This window comes from Ochotona curzoniae, unplaced genomic scaffold, assembly GCF_017591425.1.
Source record: "Ochotona curzoniae isolate NIBS_2020 unplaced genomic scaffold, NIBS_Ocur_1.0 scaffold_2476, whole genome shotgun sequence".
Classification (NCBI taxonomy): Eukaryota; Metazoa; Chordata; class Mammalia; order Lagomorpha; family Ochotonidae; genus Ochotona; species Ochotona curzoniae.
Window position 1 is genome coordinate 4,146,757 of NW_024467095.1, and position 15,925 is coordinate 4,162,681.

Here is a 15,925-nt window from a genome sequence, read left to right on the forward strand (position 1 = left end):
TAAAAAATGTTTATTGCATTACATTTTGAATACCAAATATAATTATATTTTTCTGTTCTTGTTACTAGGAAAAATATTTTAAGGAAAACTTGAAAAATGCAGTTTAAGGACCAAAAGAGGCTAATCTGTGGAAAGTTTCAAAACTGTGGAAAGTTTTCAAGCATTTTAAGATTTGCTATTCCCTAAGCACTCATTTCACTCAGAAGTCCCTTCTTCCCCCCCACCCACCCCCACTTTTTATATACTCTCCTATAATGCATTCTGGTATTTTCCACATATTACAGTTATTAAAATTTAATTAATGAAAGTAGAGTATCATATTTCTAGATTTCAAAAATTATACTTACTAGCATTTTTGTTACTGCTTTCAAATATATTGCTCAAAAGACTTAAGGCTTTTAAATTCGGAATGTGTAAGACAAACTTAGTTTATTGCTTGTCCCGTGAACTGTAATCCTGATCAGACACAGCTGTTCTAATGGTGTTGTGGGTCCCTGGAGGAAAAGTGACAGTCACACTGAATAGTGGCCTGGCCAATGGGAGGTTGGGATGTGCATAAATGAGGCTGAGGCCGGAGGAGCAGGACTGGAGGATTATGTGTCTAGTTGGGAAGTGTCCACTCATTACTACCCTGTCTTACCCAGGGCCTCCAGCCCCTTCCAGTGTTAGGGCAAGGGCAATTTGTACAATTGGTTTTTAATATTTATTTTATGCAACATCTGTCTTCTTTCTCTATGACCATCCCTCTCTCCCTTTCTCTCCTCTCTCGGTAGGTTTTAATGAAAGATATTGCCACTCCCATACCAGCAGAAGAAGTGAAGAAAGTGGTCAGAAAGTGTCTCGAGAAAGCTGCCTTGATCAATTACACTAGGCTCACAGAATATGCCAAAATAGAAGGTCAGTGCAGTGAGCAGTTGCCGAAGTGGCAGTGAGAGCCAACAATGCCTATTAACTGAATGTTCTATGAAAAGTCCCTTCCTTTCCTGAACAATCCTGTGCCGTGGTAAAAGGGAAATGTCTCATTAAAATCTCAGCTGGTGAACTGAAGAGCTTTTTCCTATTCATTGCATTAATATGCCTCCTGGGATTCTGCTTGAATGAAAGACCCAGGATTCATGCTTAAGTTGGCCTTTGTTCTTACTCTGAGTTTTCAAGAAACCAAAAGGTGTTTTCATGGGTTGTATTTTTTTGACATTACTGTAAGTATGTCTAACATTTAAACTCTGGGCTGTGGATTCTTTGATCGGTAACAGCGTAGTATTATGTCACTTTATTTTTCTGCAATGACACTCAGGAAAGGAGGAAACTTGTTGATTATTTTGAGTGCTGAAATAATCTGATAGAACTTCTTGCAGCTTTTAATTGCTTGCAATATATTGATGTCCTTAAAAGATTAGCTCTCTTGAGAGGACTGTGCATTTTTTCTCTTTCTTCAGGTTTTATTCATTAACTTCTGATAGTTAAAATGTTTAGAAATAAGTAGATTGGAATTTTTGGCAGACACAAACATCAACTTTTATTCATCAATCCTTTAATATAATTAAAACTAACAAACGGGGCCTCCAATTCTTTGTTCAGAGTGTGCTAAAGCCAGCTTATACAGCACGTACAGCATTAACTAAGGGAGAAGACATCTTTGTAGTTCATCTAAAGTACCTGTATCTGAAAATAAAAAAGATCATCCTTTAAAAGAATTTTTAGTAGCTTTAATATGTGATTTAATTTAAAGAATTGTAAATTATGAGTTATTTTTTATTAGAATGGTTTTATCAAAATTCACCCAATGAAAAATAGTGATTACAATTGGTTATGTTACTCCTTTATTCTCTCCAAATCTGATCATGCTTTTCTAACATGCGATAACCAACCTCCTGAGTGATTAACAAAAAAGCCATCCCATCACTATAGCAACCAATATTATATCACAAGAATAACAACATGAAAGCTCCTTAGTTACCAGTTTAACATTATTAATTATGATATCATGTTGTGTTAGCGTGAAAGCAATGAACGTTAGATCATCTGGGGAAAGTACTCGAGAAACACATTGGTTTTCCATTTGGAGTACTCATCCAAATGATTTTTATGTTTTGGAAGTTTTCTGAACACAGGCTGAAAAAAAACTGATATAAGTTAAATCTTTTGAAATTGGACAAAGACAAAGTTTGTGGACAACTTCAGTAAATGTAATGTTTTATACAAATGTCACAATCCATTTAGAAAAAAAAAGACTGTATGTCCTTTTCCTGTTTTTTTTTTTTATTATTTGACCATTTACATGGCCAAGAACACTAAGAAAACACAATATATTTCTGTTTACCTCTGTATTTTTCTAGTCATATGATCTACTTTGATATGGATAAATAATATCTATACTTATAAAAATATGTGTGAAGAGTAAAATCTGTAATCCAATCAGTTGGATAGTAAGCAGGGAATCTCTCTCGCCTTCTCCCTTTCTGGAGTGACCCGGCTCTGACGCAGGGTGAGAATATACTAGAGAAGAAATATTAGCAATTTACTGATGTAGGACTGGCAGGAAGCAGTTATTGAAAAATAAAATAGTCTTTCTCATAACATAAGAAAAACTTAAGTGGATTTTTCCTGTCTCTCTCACTCCTTCTTTTATATTTAGAAAAAAAATGATTTTGTTTTATTCTCAGGACCAGACCAACCAAAAAATCAAATTTTAGCTAAGCGTAGGAACTGGGCTACTTTTATTTATTTGTTTTTTTATTAGCCTTTTACTTTCTGTGGGCGGTGTGAGTAGAGTCTGTTTTCTCCTAAATTCTCTTTTCTTACGTTTTAGGCCCAGCAGAAAAGGAAGCAGGTAATTGATGTGTATGCATGCGTATGCCATTGTCGCAGTTGTGCTGGCATGATTTTTAATCCATTCGTGTAGTATGATTCACATACAAAAAGCTATATACACATAATGCATACAGCTTGAAAGACTTGGAGATCAGCATACAGCTGTGAAAGCAGCACCATAAGCCATGCTTTCAACCAGTCTGGCGTGTCTAAATTCCTGCCCACCCTCGTTATTATTTTTGTGATAGACACTTAATGTCAGATCCATCCTATTGGCAGTTCTCAACAGTTCTCTGACATTTCCTCATCTTGTGTACTTGGATCCCAGTACATAATTTGACCAACAGCAGCTCATTCTTTCTCCCTGCCCATTAGCAATCATTCTATTCTCTGCTTCTATGAGTGACTCTTTTAGGTTTCTCATATAAGAGACATCAAAAAGTAATTGTCTTTTTTAAAACATGTATTCATCTGAAAGGCAGAGTAATGGAAAGTGAAGGAGAGCAAGCAAGATCTAGCCAGATCCAGACACGCTGCTTAGAAGACAAGCTCTTCAATCACTATGCCACTGCACTGGGCCCTTATGTGTCCTTTTTTAAAGAATTCGATAGTGGCTAGTACTGGGACACAGTGGGTTGAGCCACTTCGCACAAGACTGGTTTGTGAGATTGCCAGGTCAAGCAGATACTCTGCTTCCAGCTTGCAGCTGATGCATCGGAGAAAGCACGGAAAAGGGCCCAAGCACTTAGATCCTGCCATCCATGGGAGAGAACTCAGTGGAGTTCATGGCTCATGGTTTTGACCCAGCCCTGATCTAGCTGTTGCCTGTAAACAGGAAGTGAATCAGCAGATGAAGCTCTTTCTCTGTCACTGTGCCTTTAAAAATAAATCTTAAAAACAAAGTAAAAGTCAGCTTGGCTACTAGTGCCCATTGGTTGTCTTGGTTTTGCCATTGAGTTGTCCGGGTCCTTTGCATAATACAGGTGTTAACCCTTTGTCAGATGTGTGGTTTGTAGGACATTTTGTGCCGTAGCTTGCCGTTTCTTGGCTGTTGGCAGTGTGGTGTCTTGTTATTAATGAGCTGCTCTGTTCTTTTCAGGATGCTTGCCAGATCATTTTGTCTAGAATCCTCCTAACGCTTTGATTATTATCAGAATTATTGCTAATTATTTGCCATAAAAAATAAACCATTTATGTAAAATTAGGAAATATTTTTATATGAATGCAAAGCAAAAAACCAGAGACTTTATTAATATCATATATTTATGTTTTAAAGATAGACACTCCTATTGTAAGTGATCACCAGAAGACCATCATCTTTTACCACACTTGTAAAATAGTGTGAGAGTCAAACATATAAATGCAATTAAATAAGTATGAAGTTATTAACTTTGAAAGTTGTTAATCATAGGAGCAGACAGATGTCATGAAATCTGATTTTCAGGAAATTGTTCTCTAGATTTCTGAATTTCTAAATGCCTTGTTGTCTTTCCTCTGGTCTCATTGACCACGGTTGTAATTCATTTAACTACATGCTCATCTGCTTATGCTTGGGGTTGCTGTCTCAGCCCTTTGCAATCAGGGTCCTTACCGACCTGCTCACTGCTGTTATCCCTGCACCTGGCAGTCTCTAGTGACACAGGAGAGGTTCTCGTTGCTTTGGAGAAAGACAGCAAGTTAATTAGTTCCATCCCCAAACAGTGGAGCAATAAAGAAACTAAGACCCTTTCTATTTGAGTTTTCTCACTTTCAAACTTTCCCTTCATGTATAGAATTATAGATGGTGGTGCTCTGGTTGTTTTTAGCGGAAATCTTCCACTGAACACTCATTTCTTCTTTTTCCCATTACCATTTTCAAAACTGGCTCTAGCAACTGACAGGAGCAAAGCACTCATAGCCATGGAAATGGAGAAGAGCACACATGTTATAACTGCTGGATGCGCTCTGGAATGACAGCCCATGGTAATAGGAACAGTCCTGTGCTCTCTCACAAACTTTTTCAAAACCTCTTAGAGCATCTTATGCCCCCACGGTATTCTTGTTCTGCGAACAGTTTTTAAACCAAGTCTGCAACAAGTCCAAGGTTATTAGTGGCTTTCCCACTGCCATAGAGTAAATGAGTGTGCCAGCTGGGGCCAGACTCAGGTGTTCTGATCCTTAGCCTACAGAGGCCACACTCCTTCCCCTGTGAAATACGAAAGGGTCATTGTGCATCCTGACAAAGCATGGGCAAAGTCGCCCTGTCACCCTCTAAGAGAGGAGGGGAGAGGAAGGAGCTCTCTCGCTCACATGCCTGGCTTCCACCAGATAGCTCTGCCTCGCACCTGTTAGGCATCCATTCCACTGCTAAACTGTGCAGCGGCGACAACTGTTTCTATTAAAATCAAGCACTTGTGTGGGGGGAGGGAAAGAATCAGCATAATCTCCATAATGTAAGTGGATTGAAGGGAAAGGTAATCTCAATTGAAGAAGGTTCTGAAGTAATGGAAGAGGGTTTTTTGAGACAGGCAGTTGTATTTCTTTGGCTGCATTTGGTAGCAAGTTAACCTAACAGTTACAGAGAAAGTGTTTCTGTGGGCATGCTTTTGAGAGTGGATACGAATGAGGCTATCAATTGCATATGTAAGAGCTCAAGTGCTTGATAATACTTTCAGTCATCTCTTGAGCATTGTAATTATTTTCCTCGGGTTGTTTATACCATCTAGAAAAGAGGAAAAACTCTGTCCAAGACTTGTCACAATTCTGCAAGGTGCTGATTGCCTGTGTGTCCCAAAGGTTTCCTGTTGATACTGCTCCATTAGCTCTTCAACCAACTCTACAAAACAAATACTTTACAGAAGAGGAAAGGGAATTCAGGATTTAAAAAAAAAAAAAAAAAAAAACTCATGCTTGCAAAAAGTCATTCCATTGTCATTAAAATTCACACCCATGTCTCTCAGACACCAGAGCCCTCTTGAGACTGTGTCTGCTGGCCATCCTGCCTCTGTGCGGCAGGACTCAAAGTGATACCTCTCCATGGGAAGCAGCCAGCCACATTGCCACAGCCAAGGGCTCTTTCCCCAACCCAAATCAATGGTTATTTAACAATAAGAGCAAGTACTTGTGTTCCAGCCACTCTTCTAAATATTGCCTGTGTATCAACTCATTTCCTTACAACATCCTTTTGTAATAAATATTATTAGCATTCCTTTTCAGAAATGTAAGAAAAAGTTAATAGAATCACAAAGCTAAAAAGAGGGACGTCAGGAACCACTCTTGATTAATCGATGATTGATTGGTCGTCCCTGTCTCCTCTACCCACCACCCCCCAATCCCACCCCTGCTTCTTCACAAGCTTCTCTGGTTAAAATTTTTGTCAGTCAAAATCCCTTTTTTAATCTCCCCCCACCCCCGCCCCAAGGCAGGTCTCAGAATGTCACAAGTTGGAAAGGATTGCAATTTGCTCATCTCCCCTTTCCCCACCTTGTTTTTCTCCATAGCATTTCAGATGATATAGACAAGATGGGCATTCATCCTTCGTGTTTTCTGAGAGTATTAGCTCCATGTGGGCAGGAGACTTTATATTTTAGTAAATGCTATATCCACAGCAGTGTAAACTATGCCTGGTGGATGTTTGGTATTCCTTGAACAGTGAATAAAGACATGTGTATAACAGTTACCAGACTGCTTACAGCATGGGAAAAGAAAGAAAGAAAACCTCAGACAGCAGGTAGGCTGTATTGCCAAAGGTCAGTCAAAGGAAGCCCTGGATAATTAGAATACAGAACAAGAACCAGCTACTTCAAAAAATAATTGGGCATATTAGAGCAGAATGTCATGCTTTTGTCTGATGGAGACGCAGAGGCACTAACCCTGGATATGAGACGCCAGAGGGTAGAGCTAACAGGTGCATCAGCAACACCCCGAAGCCAGCCTGCTCCAGTTGTTTTTGTGATCCTGCATGCTGCTCAGTTAGGGCTCACAGCCCTCATGTCCTTGTGAAATCCCCAGATCCTCCCCTCACAGCACACATTTGCAGGAACCAGTGATTTTAAAATCTTAGACTGGATATAAAAAAAAAAAATAGCCTGTCTCACTGTCTTTTTTCCTTCGTGGAAATTATGTGCAGGTTTACTAAAAGCAGATGGTTCCTTTCAATATCTGAAATTTCCAGGAAGCAATTCCATTTTAATTTGAAAGTTGCAAGCTGCCACGGTCTGCTTAAATTAGCTTTTTTCTAAGTGCTAAGGGTTTATACTATCACAAAAATGTTTTATTTTCTCCACTATTTTAAGTCTAACATTAACTATACTTATTCTGCAATGTCAAAATCCTTCCTATTGGTAATCTAGGATTGAAGATTATGCTGGGATTTTATTTCCCTAATTGCGTTTTCTTTTTAAAGCCCATGTGTTATTGATGCAAGTTAAATTAAAAAAAAAATTCAGTTCTCTATTTCAGAGAATGTCTTGCAGACAAAAACAGCAATACTCTTAGATCTGATGATAGCCCCTGATTTCTCTTAAAAATGATGTGTCATATTGTAACTGACGAGAGAAAAGGAGAAATTCTCCTTGCAGCTTGCCCTGCCTGCAGGTCATGCACCTTGACTTGGTACGCAGGCTCCTCATAAAGCTAATACTCTGAAGATGCTCTGACAAAGGGCGGCACAGGGTGAACCGAATCTTTGTGCTGGAAGATCTTCCGCAGCCCTCCTGTTGCCAGGCTCCCAGGTCCATACCCCAGGGCTCTCATTTTCACAGTCTCAGTGGACCAGCACGGAGATTCTTTCCCAGAGGACCGTGGTGCTTAGCTTCTCGGGAAGGAGGTGGTACACTGACTGTCCTTACATCATTAGGATATGTGTGCCATCTGGGTGGCGTTTAATTTAGCTCTCCATTATTGGGCTCTCATGGTAAATAAGTAAATAAAAGCTATAGCACTTACTAGCTCGTGGGCCTAGCAGCTGAGTGTTTGTACGAGATAGTACGGTTCTTTTTTGCCAGCAGCAGACAATTTCTAAGATAGCACAAGTTTCCTCTCTTAAGTTCTATGTGATTTTAATTTTTTAATGTTATATGTCACCATGTATAATTTCTGAAATCTACACTACATTCCTGAAATATTTTATTCACCTACGCATTCATGGCATTTGCCATGATGTAATTGTATATTAAACTGAGTTTTCACTCTAAAATGATTTAATAAGATTATCTGCTCCACTTTTTTAGTTAGGGTATCTTGTTGGTGAGACTTTTTAATGAAAATACAGATTTTATTCTATAAAAAGATTGTTTATTTTGGTGCAAAGAAAAATGAAATCACATAATTATTCACTAGTTATTTTCCATGATCATTAACAAGATCCCTCTAAGTTGTTGTTATTTGGGGGAAAAATAAATTGAAATTTATTTTAATACTAAATACAAAGAAAGCTGTGATTATTTTTTATGTGGCTAGAAGTGTTAGGGAAATAAAACTTATTGAAGTGTCCATCAAACTTTCAGGGGTTTTTAAGGACTTAATAAATTTTCTTTAGTGCTTAAGTGAAAGAACAACAGATACTGAATAATTGAGTCCAGTTAACAAATGTTATACTTGTCTTATAAGTTTCAAAGTATCACTAAGATACATAACCGGCAATCGTCATAGAACTGTGGCCAGACGGCTCCGTGTGCCTCATCTGTAGGAAAGTTGGGACATGAGTCAGTGGGGAAAGCCCAGACTGATTGGGAGGTGATGTTTGACAGTGGGTAAAGATCAGCCAGATTCCTCACTGGTACAAACAGCTGCTAAAGGAGTAAGAGACCTCAGCGTAATGAGAGTATCTTACAGGATGAGTGTGGCATTTCTCTTTATTGCCTTGTCTCCAACTGTGATTGGAGTTTGTCTAACAAATGATTTGAAATAAAATTGTTTTAAATTCTCATAAAATGCTGCATATTCCATTTTAGCTACTTTCTTTGTGTTTAATTAGATGAAATGCATAGACAATGCATCGAGAATATTATAAATATACTATAGATATGGAAAAATTGATATTATTTGGGTCTCTTGTCTCTGAGGGGTTTTGAGATACACCTTGGCCGTGATCGTGTAGTCATTAATAATCCGTGTTGAGATACACATCAGCTGTATAGGCTGATTCAGGTCAGAGAAGCTACTTTTTAAACATTCCCCATTAGTTACTGATCCTGTAAATGTATGCTAAGCAGGAACAAGTAGGGAAAACTCCCCATAGACTTATTTTCTAAAGAACAGTATGATTAAGGGTGACAAGATTATAAACCAACTTAATTGTATTGTAAAGTTGTTCTAAAAGTGAATCACAGAATTTGTGACTGGAAAGGTAATGGCCAAATCATTTTTGCTTTATGACAAATACGGATGACTTGGAAAAACAAACAAACATAGCTCGCTGATAAATGTCAGTCTTCTGTAAAAATTCTTAGAGCAGAAGCCTCTCCTGGGAAAGCGAAGCCATTGTGTGGGGCCTCCCTCAGTGTGTGCCCCCCCCAGCATTGCTCCCTTGGCCATCATCTGTTGTGTCGTGAACAGCTCCAGCATCCCGTGCACATGCTAAGAAATCTCATTCCACGTATTCAACACCTCTTCCCTAGGAGGTCTCAGGAAAGATGGCAGTTTGCTCAGCTCACTTGACAGTGTGTCATGTGTTTCTGAGTTTTGTTTTTCTGCTTTATGTGGAATATGATTCACAGTACATCCACTCTGGAAATAACAAGTTTTGTTCCTTTCACACGCTATTTTGTAGAATTTGTCATTCTCCAGAGCCAGAGCTGAAAGCAGCTGATTAGTGACCTTCTTGTTTATTTACTAACATGTGTCAACAGGTAAACCAAGTGACACGCAGCCGCGCGGCTCCTGCGGCACCTTGTTAATCCGAGCAGTTTGGAGGTATTAAAGAGTCTGTTCCAATTTTACAAAACCTGAGTAATGCAAACTGACAGGTTTCTACTTTTTCTTCAGTAAAGTCTCTTAACTACACAAAGCCTGCATGGAGGAAATAGTCTTGTAAATTAGGGAGACTTCATTATAGGTAAGCAATTGCTAAGAAGCTAGACAGCTTTAAGTACTAAAATAAAAAACTAATTGAAGCATTTTTAAAACTGTATTTATGTGTGTATATTTGTATATGTGTGTGTTTGTGTGTATTTGTGTGTGTGTTACTTTCAAAGAAGGAATCTGTGAAATACCCAAGAGGCATCAGTGCCTTCAGACACATTCACACACCCAGGCACATGGAAACTGCTGAAATATTCAGGATTTTAGAGAGCTCAAATCTGTCCATCTTGTCTGTATTGTCCAGCAAAGAGACTTTCTCCAAATGTTGGCATCAACTATATTGTCAGTCTTAATGCACTACTTGGCTACTAGTGAGGCTTTAATGATGTATTGAAAGAATGACATAGGGACAAACATCAGAATCTTTTGATTAATTTCTCAACACCCAAGGCTGCAGATCTTTCTAAATAATATTTTTCCTATCATTTTTACAGTGTCCAAGGAGCTTAATCTTGCCTCCCAGAAGGACAGCCCTGGGGTTCCTTTTCTCCTTTCTCATAGCATATTGCAGAAAGACCTTCTCCACCCTTTCTGCCTCCTTGGACTCTGCCTGTCCTGAATCCTCATTGTTCATTGACAGATGTCCTCCTTTAGTATGGGAAAATGAGTTAAGCAAGTAAGGAGTGTAAAAGAATATGAGTATGGAGATGTCATGGTGCTCTTTTGCTGTGTGAATGTGACAAATGACATGAAAAGGATGTTTTTACTAATTGTCGTTGGAAGGCTAGAAGGAATAGGCATGAAATTAAAGGTACCACTGATTGTTATACACTGATTCATTACTGACATGGCAGCCACTAAGGTTATCCCTGTGATTTTCGTTTTCTGAGTTTTAATTATGCATGAGAGATGGATGCATCATATGTATGTTATGTATTGTATATTTTACATATTATATGTAAAGAGCAACAACCAGAGAGAGAACTTAACCATTTTAGGCAATAGGTGTGTGCATTCTCATGTGTATAGTTTTACACATATGTGACACATCTAAAGAATTTTTGAGAAACTAATAGAAGATTACCAATCGAAAAGTTGCTATCTTTAGAATCTTATAGCATAGTTCTGTCCAGAGCTAACCAGCCCAAACTAAGCATATACTGTAAAAAAAACTTTCTTCTCCTTCAAACTTTGTGGAAGTAAAATTGTTTTTCAGTGTGAAAACTTAGACTTTTTGTTACTTAACAGATTTAGGAAGAGTCAAGATCTCAATAAAAATTCAGTTTAAATAAAACTGAAATCAATATTTTTGTGTTTCTCATCTTTCATAAGACAAGTAACTATAAATGCCTATAACACATTATACGATGTTAATTTTTGCATCAGGAGGTCCCAGTAATATTTTTATCTGCACATACATCACCATCAGCCCTTACTTAAAGGTTTTTAAAAAAAGATTTAATTATTGTTATTGGAAAGTCAGATCTACAGAGAGAAAGACAGAAAGATTTTCTATCCACTGGTTTACTCCCCAAATGGTCCCAGTGGCCAGAGTTGAGCCAATCTGAAACCAAGAGCCAGGAGCTTCTTCTGGGTCTCCTATGAGGGTACAGAGTCCCAGGCTTTGGGCCATCCTCGATTCTTTGCCCACACCACAAGGAGGGAGCTAGAAAGGAAATGGAGCAGCCAGGTAACAAACCAGTACCCATATGGGAACCTGGCACATGCAAGGTGAGGACTTTAGCCAGTAGGCTATTGTGCCAGGCCCTATTTAAAAGTCTCAAGAGTAGGATTTAACTCCATATCCCTTGTAAAGGCTTTGCACAGAACTACTGACTTTCAGTATGCTGACTTTCAGTATACTATATAACTGACAGGGCTTTCTGGACATCATTCTCGGGTCATCACAGACTACTGACTCATTAGATTACTCAGTTTGGATCCAGTCCAGCTGCCACTGTCCAATACTCCAGTGGCCAGTTCTTTGTTTTACAGTTGCTCATTGGCTTAACAATGAATTCATTGATGTGAAAGGTAATCCAGATGAAGTAATTAATGAGATTGTGACCACATAACAGTTATTCCAAAGCACAACTCATTAGCATGTTTAATTCCAAAGAGATATTAACTGGAAATGTTGCTGTAAATGACAGGGTCATTAAATGAGTTGGTCCCAAAGGGAGCCATAGAAGTAGGACGGCACAGGCCCATTGTTTTCAAGCAACAGTGACATTAGTATTCTCATGGATTTGAAACATCTGTAAGTAGGTCTCAGCATTGCAGATTGTTTTTATTCCTATATAGTGTTGTTCTAATATGGACACTGTCCTATCTGGTACGTTAACTTTACAAAAAAAAAAAAGGAGTAAAATGTATTCAGATTCTACAGAAAAATATACCTTATTCTCTACATGAGTTTACATGAAGACGTGGGCTTGATTTCAGACCAAAAAAAAAAATAATAATATTTATGTGGGGCACCTGGTGTTCATTTAGTTTTTCACAAATAGTACTAGTTCTCAAAATGCATTCCCTAGAAAACAAGCAATTGTGCATCATGTGGCAACTTGTTAGAAAATCAAAAGTCTTGATCTCCACCCAAGACCTACCACATCACAAGTTCTAAAACTGATGCCAAGCAATTTGTGTTTTAATAAATCCTCTAGAAGATTGTGACGCACCCTGAGCTTGAAAACCACAGATTTATACTGAAGATACTCCCCCAACGAAAACACTGATAGATCCGATACCCTTTGGTTGTAATCGGATGAACCAGGGGAGTCGGTGACGCCTTGTTCACTCTCACTAGTTGGCAGGACTGTGTCATGAAGTTGAGGCAGATACTGGAGCATAAACAGGACAGACTGACCCTATGGAGTTGAGCTGTAGAGATGCTGTCTCTCCCAGAATTTGAAGCAGAACCTCTAGCAGGTTAGGCACTGTTTCCTCTTGGGCGCAAAGTCAAGGGTTCTTTCACAATCTGCTGGTCACTTGCAAGTTACAAAGAAGTGGCAGACAAGTGTGGGTGCAGAGGTTGTTTTCATTCATGAGGAAGGAAGTTCTGATTTCCCATCTATGATCCTGGGAAGAGAAAGCCCACAAGTATTGAGATTAAGGCTTTTTGGAGCCTAGTTATTAAAAGCTGTGGCACTGTGTCACGAACTGTGGGTTACTATGACTGGAAGCCGGGTCAGAAAGCAGCATTAGAAATACATGCCTTCCAATTAAGTCATCCATCTGGGCTATGCTGTTCCGGTCTTTCTCATTAAAACTAGCTATGTGCTTGTACCTACATTTACAATGGGCTACCTTGCATTTCTTTGATGAGGAGCAGTCACTGTGTACTGCAGTAGAGGAATGGAATATGAAACAATCCATTGTATCATATCTTCATCCAGGGCTGAGAGTAGATAAGTTCCAAGCAACCAGGGGGAAGGGACTGATAGTTCCTGTCACTGGATGATCTTTGGGATTTTGGGTAGAAGTCAGATGTTATAGCCTTGACCAGACTTCTTTGAGATCTCTTACGGTGAGACACCGCTGTGTGGGTCTGGATTAGAATCCCAAGTGAATGCTTCCAAATTGCCAAAGTCCCTCCTCCTCTCAGACTGAAGACTTTCCTGTACTCTTTTCAATAGATAGAAGCCATTTCCCCCTTCCGTATGCTGCTTTCCAAAGCTTTCCCCCAGTTACCTAAATGTACAGTCCTTCTGTGGGCCTTTTTGTTTCTCCCCTCAAATATCTCCTGAATGATTTTTGCTCATCCATGTCCTCACTGGTTTTTAAGGGATAGGAGAAGCACCAAAAGCATGTTCTTTCTCTTCCGGTGGGAGGAGGAAAAGAAGGTGTAAGGCTGCTGGTATCTTTCTGGATTCAAATTCATACCCACTAAAGTAATACCCACTAAAGTAATTTCATCCCGAAGAGCTCCATATGATGGACATGAATAATGGAAGACCTTCCTACATATGTGTTTTTGATCTTAACTCTTGCAGGCTAATAGCCCTGTTCTTCAGTGCAGTCCATTTAATGCAATCCCTGTACCAATCTTTATTACAGAACTTACTTACATTGCCTAAAAATGGATGATGTGCTGATATGCTCTACCTTGTAATCTAGATAAGCAAAGATGCACAGATTTCTTAAAGTCAGACATAGTATCTGACTTTTCAGGAACTATCTTAGCTGTAATAAATGTTTTTTGAATCAAATTCAGGGGAGTTGATAAGTCAAGCAGTAAATCCAAGTGTGTCTACAGGAATTATTTGTTGGTGTGAGCTGGCTGGTGACTGTGGCCTAATCACAATGGGGAGAGGGGCAGATGGCAGGGACGCTTCACGTCAGGATCATTGCCATTGTCTGAATCTAAGACCATTGTGAACACGATTTCATGATTCCAGGTTACAAGCAGTTTATGAAAGGTTAAGTTCATTGTGTGACTACTACTTTCAAATTGTACAGAGGTATAAGTAAAAGTGATTGGGGAGCTAAAGAATATTGTCATAGAAAACTTAAAATGTTTTCAAATAAAGAACCAGAGCCAAGAGCAGTACATTGAATTTCATCAAGAAAAGTTGCTACTTTTGTCAAATTTGTTTTTTTTTATTTTCAAAAAATTTGAAAATATGTATTTACTTATTTGAAAGACAGGATTACGGATACAGGGGAAGATAAATGACAGAGGGAGAGTCTTCTGTCTGCTGGCGCACTCCCCAGATAGCCCTAACAGCTAGAGCTGAGACAGACTGAAGCTGGACGGACAGTAGGCATTCCACCAGGTCTCCCAGGTGGGTGCAAGGGATAAAGGACTTGAGCCACTTCATGCTTTCTTGGGTGCATTGACAGGGAGCTGGGCTGCAAGTGGAACAGCTGGAATTCAAACTAGCCCCCATATGGGTTGCCAGCATCACAAGCAGTGGCTTAAGCCACTGTGCCACAAATGAAAAATCCAGGCATAATTTTGAAATGTATTACAGCAATAAACAACATAGGGTGAAGCTTTAAGGATAGAGGGATCATCTCTAATGCTGTGGAAACTTTACAAAGAAAGAAAACATTTTATGGAGGGATTCTCAAATATTCATACATATTTTTAATGGAGCTATTGATAATCTTGTTACCTAACAGAGTTGTGAGTGTAGAATGCATTAAACGCAAATGGTTGACAAGCAGAGATTGCATTCATGGAGTACTTGATAAAATGCTGTTTTACTGAAAGTATTAGAGTAGCTATTGTGTTCAAGGACAGTTTCCATCCTCTCAGTAAACTTAATCTAGCCATGAATAAAGGGTTTTAGTCAGTTTTTAAGTTTTGCTAGGGCTCAGAACTTTAGCACTTCAGATCATTTTGGATGTAAAAGCTGGTTTTAATACATTCATACATAAACAGCAGTTTGGTATTGCTTCTTTGATTCCTTTCCATTATTACATACTTACAGCTAAGGAAACAGTATCTCAATTCAAAGAATTGAGAATAAGAATCCCAGTTGTATTTTCAGTATATGAATACGTACTTTTATGAATCAAAGCTAATATTTGAATCCTAGCCCATACCATACCTCTTATCTTAGATCTTCAAGTTCCTTGAGATGGGAGTAACTATTCTCAAACTCAGAATTATATGAGGATTCAATAAATAATACACTAAGAGATGTAAGAAAAATATGGTCCCTGCCTGGGATCTTAAAAATGCTAACCTTTTTGGGTTTTTTTTTTCTATATAATATGTGGAAAACAATGATATGTATATATAAATAACATTGAAATAATAAAATACAATAAATAAAACTTCATGTGTATAGGACAAAATCTCTTGGCTACAGGAAATCTTAGTGATTATCGGATTCAGTGGTTCTTAGCATTTTTTTGGTTTATGGACAACTTTGTGAAGCTGATTAGAAAAAAATGAACTCCTTCCTGAAAAAAAAAATGCTTCTACACACAAAAATTAGCGTATGATTTTAAAGAATTCAAGGACACACCCCTACCACAAAGCCTATCCCTAAAACCTTGGACTAAGAATCCTCAACTTAATACCCTCAAACTAGAGGGGGAACATTTAACAAAGGTAAAGGCGGTCTTAAGGAAGATGAGGGTTCTTAGGAATGCAAAA

The 15,925-nt window shown here is 38.6% G+C and overlaps 1 protein-coding gene across 17 annotated transcripts in view; it reads left to right on the forward strand.

Moving 5' to 3' along the window:
- The window catches only part of CADPS2 (calcium dependent secretion activator 2), a 357,764-nt gene that overhangs the window by 261,554 nt on the left and 80,285 nt on the right, over positions 1–15,925 (forward strand). For 10 of the 17 annotated variants that reach the window (XM_041002127.1, XM_041002128.1, XM_041002133.1 and 7 more), the window contains 2 exons: positions 774–897; positions 2,810–2,830. In XM_041002127.1, coding sequence (XP_040858061.1) covers positions 774–897; positions 2,810–2,830 — 145 coding nt within the window. The remainder of the gene's footprint in view (positions 1–773; positions 898–2,809; positions 2,831–15,925) is intronic. The other 7 variants (XM_041002131.1, XM_041002139.1, XM_041002142.1 and 4 more) reach the window with 1 other exon arrangement.